This window comes from Equus quagga, chromosome 13 (genome assembly GCF_021613505.1).
Source record: "Equus quagga isolate Etosha38 chromosome 13, UCLA_HA_Equagga_1.0, whole genome shotgun sequence".
Lineage (NCBI taxonomy): Eukaryota > Metazoa > Chordata > Mammalia > Perissodactyla > Equidae > Equus > Equus quagga.
Window position 1 is genome coordinate 45,119,831 of NC_060279.1, and position 14,815 is coordinate 45,134,645.

Below are 14,815 nucleotides of genomic sequence, written 5' to 3' on the forward strand. Positions count from 1 at the left end.
GTGTTTCCCTTCCTTTTATCTTTAATGTTATACTTAGCCTTTGCTAACCTGTTCTGATGGAGAGCTGCAGTTTTCTGATTTTGTCTTTCCACTTATCTCCCTAGCTCTGGGTTTTGTAACCCCTCTCCTTTTATTGATTTCTCAGGTATGAGGGTCTTCCTGAGCATTTCTTGTAGGGGATCTCTTGTGGCAATGAACTCCCTTAACTTTTGTTTATCTGGGACAGTTTTTATTTCTCCATCATATTTGAAGGATATTTTCGCTGGATAGAGTATTCTTGGCTGCACGTTTTTCTCATTCAGAGTTTTGAATATAACATTCCACTCTCTTCTAGCCAGTAAGGTATCTGCTGAGAAATCTGGTGACATCATTATGGAGATTCCTTTGTAGGTTATTTTCTTCTGCCTTGCTACCCTTATTTTCTCTTTGTCATTGACTTTTGCAAGCTTCACTACTATATATCTTGGGGTTCGTCTTTTTACATTGACAAAGTTTGGAGATCTCTTAGCTTCTGTCACATGTAGTTCTGTCTCTCTCCCCAGGTTTGGGAAGTTCTCAGCCATTATTTCTTTGAACAGGCTTTCTGCCCCCTTCTCCTTCTCTTCTCCCCATGGGATACCTATAATCTTTATGTTGCATTTCCTAATTGAGTCGGATATTCCTTGGAGAATTTCTTCATTTCTTTTTATTCGTAGTTCTCTCTCCTCCTCCATCTGCAGCATTTCTATATTCTTATCCTCCAAATTGCTAATTATTTCTTCCATAGTATCTACCCTACTGTTCAGATAGTCCAGATTTTTCTTAATCGCCTCCATTGTGTTCTTCATTTCCAGTATTTCTTTTTCATTATTCTCTATACTATCAAGATCTCTTGTGACATAGCTTCTGAACTCGTTGAGTTGTGTATTTGTATTCTTTTTTAACTCACTGAGTTTTTAATGATGGCCATTTTGAATTCATTGTTGTTTAGGTTATGGATTTCAGTGTCTTTGGGATTGTTTTCTGGGTACTTGTCATTTTCCTTCTGTTCTGGAGATTTAATATATTTTTTCATACTGCTGGATGGCGTTGATTTGTGTCTTCACATAGAGATAGAGTTTAGTTACTGCTTCCGCTTGCTTCTACTTGAGTGGAAGGGCTGCACCTTCTAATTGCTGACCGGACCTGGGCCCCTCCTTGTGGTCACAGTGGCCCTGTGGGGTCTCTCATCAGCTGTGGGGACAGTCGCAGGGGAGCCTCAGTTTGTTGGTGCCTCCTGTCACAGACCACCTAGATGTGCTCCCTCCTTAGGGTCTGCAGCGGTGTTATGGGCTTTCACAGTGGCCGGGAGCAGGTTCAGCTAGACACGCAGCTCTGTCACAATCAGGGCCTGCAAGATCTCACTTGTCCCCTATGGGCCACAGCAGAGCTATGGGTATCTACTGCAGTCTGTGGTTAGCTCACCCAGCTGTGCTACTTCTGCCTCAGGGCCTTCCAGCCTTGTGCTTGCCAGGCGGGGCCTTTCCACTAACGCTGCACAGAGGCTTTCACTGCAGCTTCTATGGGACCGTGGATTTTTGCCCTGTACCACGGAGCAGGCTTGCTGGGGCTCCAACTTGCTGCTGCCCACTCACATGGTCTCTCTGGGTCTCCCTTGCCCCCTCTGAGCCACAGCAGGAGTTTGTGTGTTAGATGAGGCTGCCAGGTTTCTGTGCTGGGCAGGGCTCCTCCTGTCCCGGGCCTTCCCAGTGTTCTGAATGCTGAGCAGGGCCTCTCTGCTAATGTCGAGTAGATGCTTTCCCTGCGGCTGCTGTGGGACCGTGGATTTTCCCACTGGGCTAAGGGGCAATCATGGGGGGCTTAGGTAGGTCTGTAGTCACCTGTTTCCACCATTGCTTCTCCTATGCATGCACACGCCTGCCCTTGGTGCCATGGCAATGCTATGAGCATGTCCGCTGGTAGAAAGTTGCTTGCAGTTACTATGCTGTCTGGGGGTCGGAGAGTTTTCACCTATCTCCACGTCCTCCTGGGGGGAAGTCCGTCCACCTTCCCATGTATAGCAGCAGAGGTCACTCAGGCGTCCTGAGATGCTCTGTGGATATCCTTTGTTGACCGATGAATGTTTGTAGTTCGAAAGGGGAGAGACAGAGAAAACTGATCACTCTGCCATGTTGCTGACATCACTCTATATCTGATGTTTTTAAGCTATCCAAAAAACGATAACACTCCCCAAAAAAGGTAAGCATCCATCCACATTGCTGAAGATTTTGCTTTAGTGGGGTAGATTGAAAATTTATTTTTGTAAGCATTGTTATAATTTTGACTCACTCACTGTAGATAGGTTGAATCCCATGAATCTATGTATAAAAAATGTCTAGGCAACATTGTACCTTGTTATTTGTTTGACAATTAAATACTCCTTTAAAATTTAATATACACTTACTTTTCCAGGACAATGAGACATGCTATTTATCATTTTATTTAATTTGACAACTGACTATCATTTCGGAGCATTAGGAGCCATTTTATTATGGGCATCTTTGAAACTTTATAACAGTCTCTTAGATTGGGCCAAAAGATCCATTTATCTCTTAAACACCTTCAGATGTTTCTTTTGTATATAAACCATTTCCTGTGCTGATTTATAGCACTTATATTTGAACTGGATCTCCTGTAATTACGACCCTATGTACTTTCAACTTTATGTCAGTCCAGTAGACTTTCTCTATTTCTGCACCGGAGCAGCACTGAGGAAAGTCACAAGCAGTGTGAACTGATGCCACCCCAGATTTAGGACATCCATCTTGGTTCAGTCCTCATCCTTGCTTTCACTGTTGTTAGTTCTGGTATGTGACTCTGCCAGGGACTCCTCTTACAAGCTTTTCTGACTTTTTTCCATTTGTCCTCAAGTTCCCAGACTTGACTTCTTACTTTCTACTTGATAGCCTTTCATTCCTGTTTGGCTTCATCTACTGCATCTATCCTTCATCCATGCTTACCTCCATCTCTCTTGCCTCACAGAAGTTGCTGTCTGTTCTTCATTCTAAGCCTAACTCTCGATAAATACACCCCATCCTCTTCTCTTTTACTTCCTAGGACTCTTGCTGTATCATTTTTTTCTTCCCTGATAGATGGATGTCTATTTTTATCTCTTTCTTTTTTTCTCCATATCTTCCCCACTTCTTCTTTCCCTCTGTTTTGCTTCCCCAACTCAAATCAGCTGCTTTTTCTTCTGGGAAACACATTGATGTTCATCCTTAAAAAAACAAACAAGTTTTGAGTGGCATGAGCATCATGGCAGGCTGAACTCTCCCCCCCTAAAATACAACTAAAAGGACATTCATACACCAACAGAGGACATTCACACAACACCAAAGATGTCTGAGAGACCCAAGCAGCCAAATGTCTGAAGGTGGTGTGACTAGATCCTCTGGGGGAAGTGGAAACTTGTTGGCAGGAACTCCATGGAGAGAGAGAGGCAGCAGCTGGGGGAGGTGCACAAAGTGAGAAAACGCGGTCCTTCTGTGCCTGGCACTCTGGCCCCCAAATCACCCAGAGCACAACGCAGAGAGAGGGGCTGCAGCTGGGGGAGGTGTGCAGATGAAGAAAGATACCCCTTTTCTTCCTGTCACTGCAGCCCCACAATCACTCAGAGCACAACACAGAGAGAGAGTTGCTGGCTGGGGAGATGGGCAGCCATGTGATTGCCGAAAGCACTGTGCGAATAGAGAGGTGGCAACTGGTGGAGCCCCGGGATCACCCAGAGCATGGCGCGGAGAGAGGGGTGGCAACTGGTGGAGTCCTCTGACCACCCAGCGCACTCCACAGAGAGAGAGAAAGCGGCTGCAGGAGGCACACAGGTGTAAGAAGGTGCCCCTTCCCCTTCCCAGCACTGCAGCCTTTCGATCACCCAGAGGTCCATACAGAGAGAAAAGCAGAGGCCTGGGGAAGCACAGGTGAAAGAAAGCACCCATCCCTGTGCCTGGAAAGAAAAGGAGTCAGCGGCTTGAGCTGAGGAACCATGGATCATGCTAGGCCCAGAATACACAGCGCCTGATCCCCACTCCTTTGCGGCACATGGCAGCTGCAACCAGGTAATAACTATGTGGAAGGAAAAAAACTACGCCATCAAGCAGTATGAAAAAGTATATTAAATCTCCAGACCAGAAGAAAAGTGACAATTACCCAGAAACCAGCCCTGAAGGCACAGCAACTCGTAACCTAAATGACAAAGAATTCAAAACATCTGTCATAATAAAGCTCAGTGAGTTACAAGAAAACACAGAAAGACAAATTAACGAATTTTAGAGCTTCTTCACAAAAGTGATTGAAAGTATAAAGAAGAACCAGTCAGAATTGTTTGGAGATGAAAAATGCAATGGATGAGATAAAGAAAATTCTGGATTCTCTAAACAACAGAGCTGACGTTATGGAGGACAGAATTAGCAACATAGAGAACAGTCATAAAGAAATGCTTCTGATGGAGGAGAAGAGAGAACTAAGACTAAAAACAAATGAAGAAAGTCTCAGAGAAATATCTGACTTAATTAGGAAATGAAACATAAGGATTATAGGTATTTCAGATGGCCAAGAGAAGGAGAATGGAGCAGAAACCTTGTTCAAAGAAATAATAGCTGAGGATGTCACAAACCTGGGGAAAGAGCTGGAAATACAAGTGAACAAAGACAATAGATCTCCTAATTACATCAGTGTAAAAAGACCTACTGCAAGGCATATAGTGGTAAAGCTGGCAAAAGTCAATGACAAAGAAAAAATACTAAGGTCAGCAAGGGAGAAGAAAATAACTTACAACTGAACCCCTATCAGGCTCTCAGCATATTTCTCAGGAGAAACCTTACAGGCTAGGAGACAGTGGGATGATATATTGAAAATTCTGAAAGACAAAAACTTTCAGCCAAGAATACTCTATTCGACAAAAATAGCCTTCAGATGTTACAAAGAAATAAAAACTTCCTCAGATAAATAAAACCTAAGAGACTTCATCATCACAAGACACTCCCCTACAAGAAAACCTCAAGAAGGCTCTCATACCTGGAAAAAAAAAAAAAATATGAAAGGAGTTACAAAACCCTGAGCAAGGAGATGAATAGGTAGGCAATAATCAGAAAATGGCAGCTGTGTATCAGATCAGGTTAGTAAATACTTAATTTTAACATTAAGGATAAAGAGAAGGAAAACACCAAAATAAAAATAAGTTCGTCATTTTAACCACAAACTCACAACACAAGATGGAATAAGATATGACAAAAATAACTTAGAAGGGGAAGAGGTAAGTGATAGGATCAGTATCGTCTAAGGAAATAAGAGGCTATCAGAAAATGGACTATCACATCTACGAGATTTTTTATATAAACCTAATGGTAACCACTAAACAAATAATTAGAACAGAGACATATATGATAAACAAGGAGAAAATCATGAAAACCAACATAGAAAACTACCTAATCAAATTGGTAGTACAAAATGCATGAGACGAGAAACAAAGGAAATGCAGAAGTACCAGAAAATGAGGGATGAGATGGCAGTATTAAGCCCTCATATATCGATAATCACTCTAAATGTAAATGGGTTGAATTCTCCAAAAAGCACAGAGTGGTGGGATGGATTAAAGAACAAGACTGAACAATATGCTGCCTCCAGGAAATACATCTCGGCTCCAAAGACAAACATGGGCTTAGAATGAAGGGATGGAAGATGATACTTTATGCTAATGGCAAACAAAAGAAAGCAGATGTTGCCATACTTATATCAGACAAAGTAGACTTCAAGATAAAACGAGTAAAGAGAGACAAAGAGGGGCAGTTTATAATGATAAAAGGGATATTCCACCAAGACATAAAACTTATAAATATATGTGCACCCAACACAGGAGTAGCAAAGTACACAAAGCAACTATTAACAAACCTAAAAGGAGCTATTAATAACAACACAATAATAGTAGGGGACCTCAACACCACACTTACATCAATGGATAGATCATCCAGACAGAAAGTCAACAAGGAAATAGGGGAAATTAAATGAATAACTAGACCAGATGACCTTAATAGATAGATATAGAAGACTCCATCCAAAAACAGCAGAATATGCATTCTTCTCAAGCACACATGGAACATTCTTAAAGATAGACCGTATGTTGGGAAACAAGGCAATCCTCAATAAATTTAAGAAGATACAAATCATATCTACTATCTTTTCTGACCATAGTGCTATGAAACTAGAAATCAACTACAAGAAAAATGCTGGGAAAGGAACAAAAATGTGGAGACTAAACAATATGCTACTGAACAACCAATGGGTCATCGAAGAAATTAAAGGAGAAATCAAAAAATATCTGGAGACCAATGAAAATGAAAACACATAGTACCAACTCATATGGGATGCAGCAAAAGCAATCCCAAGAGCGTAGTTTATTCCAATACAGGCTCACATTAACAAGATAAAGCTCAAATAAACAATCTTAAACTACATCTAACAGAATTCAAAAAAGCAGAACAAACAAAGTTCAAACTCAGCAGGAGGGAAGCAATAAAAATTAGAGCAGAAATAAATGAAATTGAAACAAAAAAGACTGCAGAAAGGATCGATGAAACAAGGAACTGGTTCTTTGAGAGGATAAACAAAATTGACAAACCCTTTGCTAGACTCACTAATAAAAAAAGAGAGAAGGCTTAAATAAATAAAATTAGAAATGAAGGAGGAGAAATTAGAATCAATACCACAGAATGAAAGATTATAGGAGAATATTATGAAAAACTATATGCCAACAAACTGGACAATCTAGAACAAATGGATAAACCGTTAGACTCTTACAATCTCCCAAAACTGAATCAAGGAGAAATAGAGAATCTGAATAGACCAATCACAAGGAAAGAGATTGAAACAGTAATCAAAAATGTCCCAACAAGTAAAAGTCCAGGACCAGATGGCTTCTCTGGAGAATTCTACCAAACATTCAAAGATTTGTTACCTATCCTTCTCAAACTATTCCAGACAATTGGGGAATGTGGAATGCTTCCCAACACATTCTATGAGTCCAGCATCACCCTGATATGAAAGCCAGACAAGGACAACACAAAGAAGGAAAACTAGAGGCCAATATTGCTGATGAACATAAATGTAAAAATCCTCAACAAAATGTTGGCAAACCGAATACAGCAATACATTAAAAAGATCATACATCAAGTGGGATTCATACCAGGGACACAGGCATTGTTCAACATCTGCAAACCAATCAATGTTATACACCACATTAACAAAATGACAAACAAAAAGCGCATGATAATCTCAACAGACACAGAGAAAGCATTTGACGAGATCCAACATACATTCATGATAAAAACTCTCAAATAGACATAGAAGTACCTCAACATGAAAAAGGCCACATATGACAAACCCATAGCCAACATGGTACTCAATGGGGAAAAACTGAAAGCCATCCTTCTGGGAACAGGAACAAGACAACAGTGCCCACTCCACTCTTATTCAACATAGTACTAGAGGTTTTGGTCAGAGCAATTAGGCAAGAAAAAGAAATAAAAGGAATCCTAGTATGCACTGAAGAAGTGAAACACTCTCTGTTTGCAGATGACATGATTTTATATATAGAAAACCCTAAAGAATCCATCAGAAAACTATTAGGAATAATCAACAACTACAGCAAAGTTGCAGGGTACAAAGTCAACTTACAAAAATCAGTGGTGTTTCTATACTCTAATAATGAACCAACAGAACTGGAACCCAAGAATACAATCCCATTTACAATTGCAACAAAAATAATAAAATATCTAGGAATAAGTTTATCCAAGGAGGTGAAAGACCTATACAAGGGAAACTATAAGACATTACTGATAGAAATCGATAATGACATAAAGAAATGGAAAGATACTGCATGCACATGGATTGGAAGAATAAACATAGTTAAAATCTTCATACTACCTAAAGCAATCTAAAGATTCAGTGCAACCCCATTGACGTTCTTCTAAGAAATAGAACAAAGAATCTTAAAATTCATATAGGGCCAAAAAAGACCCCAAATAGCCAAAGCAATCTTGAGAAACAAGAATAAACCTGGACCCATCACAATCCCTGACTCCAAAATATATCACAAAGCTATAGTAATCAAAGCAGCACAGTACTGGTATATAAAAACAGGCACACAGATCAGTGGAACAGAATTGTAAGCCCAGAAATAAAACCACACATCTATGGACAGCTCATCTTCGACAGAAGAGCCAAGAACATACAATGGAGAAAGGAAAGCCTCTTCAATAAATGGTGCTGGGGAAACTGGACAGACACATGCAAAAGAATGAAAGTAGACCATTATCTTTTGCCATACAGAAAAATAGACTTAAAATGGACCAAAGACTTGAAGGTAAGACCTGAAACCATAAAACTTCTGCAAGAAAATATAGACAGTACACTCTTTGACATCAGGCTTAAAAGGACCTTTTTGAATACCATGTCTACTCGGACAAGGGAAACAAAAGAAAAAGTAAACAAGTGGGACTTCATCAGACTAAAGAGCTTCTGCAAGGCAGGGGAAACCAAGAACAAAATGAAGAGACAACCCACCAACTGGGAGAAAATATTTGCAAATCATGTATCTGATAAGGGGTCAATCTGCATAATATATAAAGAACTCATACAACTCAACAACAAAAAAACGAAGAACCCAGTCAAAAAATGGGCAGAGGATATGAACAGACATTTTTCCAAAGAACAAATGCAGATGGCCCATAGGCACATGAAAAGATGTTCAACATCACTAATCACCAGGGAAATGCAGATCAAAACTGCACTTAGATATCACCTTACGTCCATTAAAATGGCTATAATCACCAAGACAAAAAATAACAAACGTCGGAAAGGTTATGGAGAAAAAGGAACCCTCATCCACTGCTGGTGGAAATGCAAACTGTTGTACTCACTATGGAAAACAGTATACAGATTTCTCAAAAAATTAAAAATAGAAATACCATATGACCCAGCTATCCCACTACTGGGTATTTATCTAAAGAACTTGAAATCAACAATTCAAAGAGACTTGTGCACTATGTTCATCGCAGCATTGTTCACTATACACAAGTTGTGGAAACAGCCCAAGTGCCCATTGACTGATGATTGGATAAAAAAGATGTGGTATATATATACAATGGAATACCACTCAGCCATAAAAAAAGAAAAATCATCCCATTTGCAACCACATCGATGGACCTTGAGAGTATTATGTTAAGCTAAATAAGCCAGAGGGAGAAGGGCAAACACCATATGATTTCACTTATTTATGGAAGATAAACTTATGGACAAAGAGAACAATTTAGTGGTTACCATGGGGAAAGGAGGTGGGGGATGGGGACAAGGGGTGAAGGGGCACATTTATATGGTGTTTGACAAATAATAATGTACAACTGAAATTTCACAGTGTTATAAACTATTATGACTACAATGAAAAAAATTAAGAAAAATGAACACCAACAAAAACCCTCCCTCAACCCTCACCTCTTTCTGCCTCCCATTGCCTCTGTCTTTGTGGCTACACTTCTGAAAAGCATGGTCTATTCTTGGTGTAGTGCCTTGTTGGCCTCCTGCTTACTCTTCACTTTATAACCCTGCTCCTCTCCCCAGTACTTCTGGTAGCTGTGCTGGCTTCAGTCAGTGTAGGTCATTGGTCACCCTGGATGCTTTTCTGACCTTATTTCACTTATTTCTTTGGCATTTGAGTGTCTTAACTGAGTTCTCTTTCTTGAAACGTTTTCTGTGACCCAGTTCTCTTCCTGACTCTCTGCTTACTTCTCTCACTGTCTTTGTTAGTCTCCTTTGCAGGTTCCTTTTCTTCCACCTCTTAAATATTACTCTTCTCCTGGGTTCCATCCTCAGTCCTCTTCTGCTATTCACACAGTCATAGCTTTAGCTGTCACTGTTAACCCTAGTGTTTCTATCCCTAACTCATACTTCTCCCCCTGAGTGCCCTACCATGAATCCAACTGCCTTTCGGACATCCTCACTTGGATGCCTTGCAGTCTGCTTATGTTCATCTCCTACCCTTCTTCCCAAGTCCCAGTCCTGAGAGTCATCCTAGGTGCTTCACTCTCACTCAACTCTATTTATCACTCCCCAGGGCTGACAGATTTAGCCTTCCTCTCTATTAATGCCTTGGTTTAGGCTAACGATTCATAACCAAGAACTGTCCCCAGGGGACCTTTGACAATATCTGCAGTCATTTTCATTGTCACCATGTGGTGGGTGCTACTGGCATCTGGAAGGTAAAGGCCAGGGATTCTACTAAACATCCTGCAATGCACAGGATAGCCCCTATAACAAAGAAGTTTTTGGCCCAAAATATCAATAAGTGCTGAAGTTGAAAAGCCTTGGTTAGGCTATCATCTTTTCTCTTTAGATTATTCCCAGCAGCCTTCCAAATGGTCTCATCTCTTGCCCTAAAAGTCTCTTCAGTAAACTGTCCATCTAGCAAGTAAATCTAATGAGTAAATCTGATCCTGCTGAGTATTCAACTGTGGTTCCCTGTCACTTCCAAATCAGTGTCTTAGTCTCTCAGCGTGCCCTCCCAGGCTCTTCCTGATCTGGCTGGCCTGGCCTACTGTTGGGCTTCAGCTTCCACTATTTCTTCCTTGCTTGTTCCAGAAATACTGAATTGTTGGTAGTTTCTTTAAGAAACTTTGTGCTTCCATACATCTGTAGTTTATACTGTAGTTGCTTTCTCTGTGTAGAGTTTCCTTAGCTCATCTCCATAGAGAAATCCGTCAAGCATTAGTTAAAGCATCTCCTGGCCTATAAACCCTTCCTGACCCCCTAGGCAGACTCGGGTCCTTCCTTCCCTGTGTTTCTGATATGCTGTGTGTATAGATTTCATCAGGTGCTGCAGTTGTTCGTTTACGTGCCTGCCTCCCCGCTAGGCTGTGAGCCTTTGTGGGCAGGTTCTCTTGTCTTTTTAGCCCTCTGTCTGGTTGGTGCTAGGTATTGCTAAGTACTTAGTAAATGCTTATTGAATGAATAAGTACTGTGTGACGGATTAAATGAATGAGCATTCGAATGAGTTCTGAGAAAGTTTTTGAAAAAAGAATAAGGAAAATTCTGGTAAATCAGTCCAATTTTGTTATTACTATAAATGAATCTTTTATGTACATCCTAAATATAATTGTTCTAAGTCATATAATTGTACTAATTGTTCTGTTAGTGAACTTTTCAATATTTTATTTTCTGTTTTAGCTATTTGATGGCATTGAATGTGAATTTCCCATATTTTTCCTTTACATGATGATTGATGGTAAGTGAGCTTTTCTCCTGAAATTTAAGCTATAGGATATAAGTGGTTTAAAGAAGAGAGAAATGAAACATGGTTCCTTTCAGCTAGCAAAATAGACTGCACTACCGTGATGTTAACTGCTCTGCATTTTCGTATGCTGCTCTTCTGCTTTCCGAGTGAATATTAAATCATTTAATATAGAAGAATTTTTAAAAACTTTAAGTATTTAAAAAATAATACAAATATATTTTCACATTTGCAAAGAATTTTTCTATGAATAGAAATCATGAATACTGTAATCCATAGCATTATGAATATCCATAACATTTACACTTAAGAATAGAGAAATTTTGACTAAAATTCAGTTTTCGATTCTAAATGCTGACATGACCTTGTAAAATCGATTTCCTGAAAAAATATCACACACATTTGTGTTACCTTTTTCAATTTTATTTTTATCATTTATGTAGAAAATTACCAAAATAATTATAACTGGGCTAATAGATTTTCCTATGGTAAAATTTGTATGTTGCTTATTGAGCTCAGGTACTATTGGATTTTATATTTTACATTTTAGGAGTTTTCAGAGGCAATCCCAAGCAAGTAAAGGAATATCAGGATCTTCTGACTCCAGTACTCCATCAGACCACAGAAGGTACAGTTGTTTTCTCAAGAAAATCTTCCTACTAGTATTTCCTTCATGTTCCTTTGAAATGTGTAAATGATTCCTTTTTAAACAGAGCAGTTTATATTAAATTTTAAAAAATGAGTGGGACCTTGAATGAATTAGAATAATTGTTAATTTTTCATCGTAAATTTGTTTTTCTAAAAGGAGTTCATTAGGCAGTAGAAGGGTGGAGATGAGTTTCAGTGGTCATGGCTATAGTAACTGCAAAATAGTTTGGCAGATAGGCAGAGGTTCTTCCTCCGTTAGCTGCTATGTAACTTCTTCACTCTGTGTAGTGTGACAGTATATAAAGTGACTGATTTTTATTCAGCTCACCAGAAATGGTTTGTTCAGGTGACTGCTGCCCCTCCAGAGGGCCACCTAGTGGCTCTCCTTAGCCTAAAGGGACTCTCATGGTCAAGAACTTTCTGGCCTCCCTTCTGGACCTGCCTCTAGGGCTTTTAGCATCTTATTTTGAAGATCAGCTGTGAGCTAAAATGTCATCCTTTGAGGATGGATTTAATATTTTAGAAATGGTCAAAAGGCCCTGTCTTATGAGTAGGATGTTGGTTTCAGTTAAACACTGGCAGGGCCCATAAAAGAACATAACTGATTTTTCTGTATGACTAGAAAACCAGTTATCAAAGGAATTCCAAAGGAGAAATTCCAAGTATCTTTGGGGTTTGGAAATATTAATAAAATAAGAATATTTTCTCATGAGTGAACAGCTTTGAAAACATATTTATCTGAAAGTTAAAAATTATGATGTCTTGGGGCTGGCCCCGTGTCATGGTGGTTAAGCTTGGTGCACTCCACTTTGGCAGTCCAAGTTTGTGGGTTTGGATCCTAGGCACAGACCTGCACTACTCGTCAGCCATGCTGTGGTGGCAACCCACATAAACAGTGGAAGAAGATTGGCACAGATGTTAGCTCAGTGCTAATCTTCCTCAGCAACAACAACAACAACAAAATTATTATGTCTTGGTAAAAATGGAGGGTCTTGGGGCTGGCCCTGTGGCTGAGTGGTTAAGTCTGTGCGCTCCGCTGCATGGGGCCCAGTGTTTCATTGGTTCGAATCCTGGGCACGGACATGGCACTGCTCATCAAACCATGCTGAGGCAGCATCCCACATGCTACAACTAGAAGGACCCACAATGAAGAATATACAACTATGTACTGGGGGGCTTTGGGGAGAAAAAGGAAAAAACAAAATCTTTAAAAAAAAAAAAAAATAGAGGGTCTTATGGACACAGTCCATCCACTAACAGTTACAGCACTGAGCCCATTCCTATCTCATGTGAAGTTTGTAATATTCTTTAGGGTTTTCCACAAGTACCCTAGAGTAAATACTTCACATTATGTGCTCACCCTTTAAAATACTTTTAATGTTAAAGTAGTGATGTTTATGGATAAACATTGAATTTGAAATAAATACTAATTTTTTAAACCAGTTATGTCTTTACACTCTAAATAATTACTTTTCCACTGTGGGAAGTAGTGTAATGCATGTTGTGATGAATATGATATAGAAATCCCTTGAATGAGATCTTTCAGTATTCAGTGGTAGATCATTAATGCATTGAGGTGGTAGTTTAGTGTGCCAGACTTTAGGCTTCATCGCATTCAGAGAGTGGTGTTCAAAGTATTCCCTGTGAATATAGGCCTTTTTACTAGTTTTAGACACAGATAGCACAATTGATGCATGAAGAAGGAAGCAAATTTTAGGGAAATCTGTGAAATATTATTAGGAAGATTAAGTTTACTGTGGGCTGATATTGCAAAAAGACTTCTGTAGCACTCTACTAGAGTCGGGTTTTTTTCCCCCTTTATATCATCCACAAAGATTCTAGTCTTTAAATAATAATTTTTAGTTCCTACCAAGTAATATTTTTAAACAGGTTGCTCACAGGGGAAGATGGATTTGTTCTCTTCAGTGATATTGAATGGTAGATAATGGGCTTAACGATTAAAATGGGGGTTTCTTTGCTCTAAGCAATGGCTCAGGGTTATAATTCTTCATTTAAGATTACTCAGTGTCTCCTTTGCAAAGCTTCCACAGACTAATCGTCTTAAAAATAGCTTCTTCAATGACTCTAAATATTTGCATGCTGTATATTTGTTGATTCATTTAAAGTTGTTGAAATTAAATGTTGTTAAAGGAGATTATGTACACATTGTCGGCTAAAGTATAGCATATGCTGTCAAATTAGTGTTTTCAAGTCAAGAAGCTTTTTCCACATTTTGCACTGGCAATTTCTGAAAGGAGGCAAAATATCCAATTTTCTATAGTCTATCAAATCGGTTACCTGCTACATACCTTTCCCTTTGCTTTCTAATCATTGCAGTTTCTCAAAGAGAAAATTCAGGAAGGACACTGATTTGTTATATTTTAAATATTTATTTTTAAACTCCATAGGTTATCCTGTTGTACCAAAGTACTATTATGTCCCAGCTGATTTTGTAGAATCTGAAAAAAGAAACCCTGGTAGTCAAAAGCGATTTCCTAGCAACTGTGGGCGTGATGGAAAACTATTTCTTTGGGGACAAGCCCTTTATATCATTGCAAAACTCTTGGGTAAGTAGAAAAGATTGGGAACAGTTTTTTCTCTTGTTATCAAATTGTTAGAAATAAATATGTCTTTGCAGACATTTTTCTTGGATTTGGGTGGTGTTTCATGTTGTTAAGAGGTCTTGGGAGAATTTCTTAGTGTGTAAATGTATATTAATATGTCTGTTTCACTGAATGATGATGGACAGTTTCTGGGAAGAAAGTCAGATAGGTGTGGGTACCATTTTGATAATTTAGAGAGCTGCATTCAGCTTAGTGGATAGGTTTCTAGCAGAAGCCGGTGGGAACTTTACTTACTTTTATATAATGTAGT

The 14,815-nt window shown here is 39.3% G+C and overlaps 1 protein-coding gene across 8 annotated transcripts in view; it reads left to right on the forward strand.

Moving 5' to 3' along the window:
- PHKB (phosphorylase kinase regulatory subunit beta) overlaps positions 1–14,815 on the forward strand; it is a 219,435-nt gene that overhangs the window by 93,115 nt on the left and 111,505 nt on the right. For all 8 annotated transcript variants that reach the window (XM_046680401.1, XM_046680400.1, XM_046680402.1 and 5 more), the window contains 3 exons: positions 11,230–11,287; positions 11,844–11,921; positions 14,350–14,508. In XM_046680401.1, the coding sequence (XP_046536357.1) occupies positions 11,230–11,287; positions 11,844–11,921; positions 14,350–14,508 (295 nt within the window). The remainder of the gene's footprint in view (positions 1–11,229; positions 11,288–11,843; positions 11,922–14,349; positions 14,509–14,815) is intronic.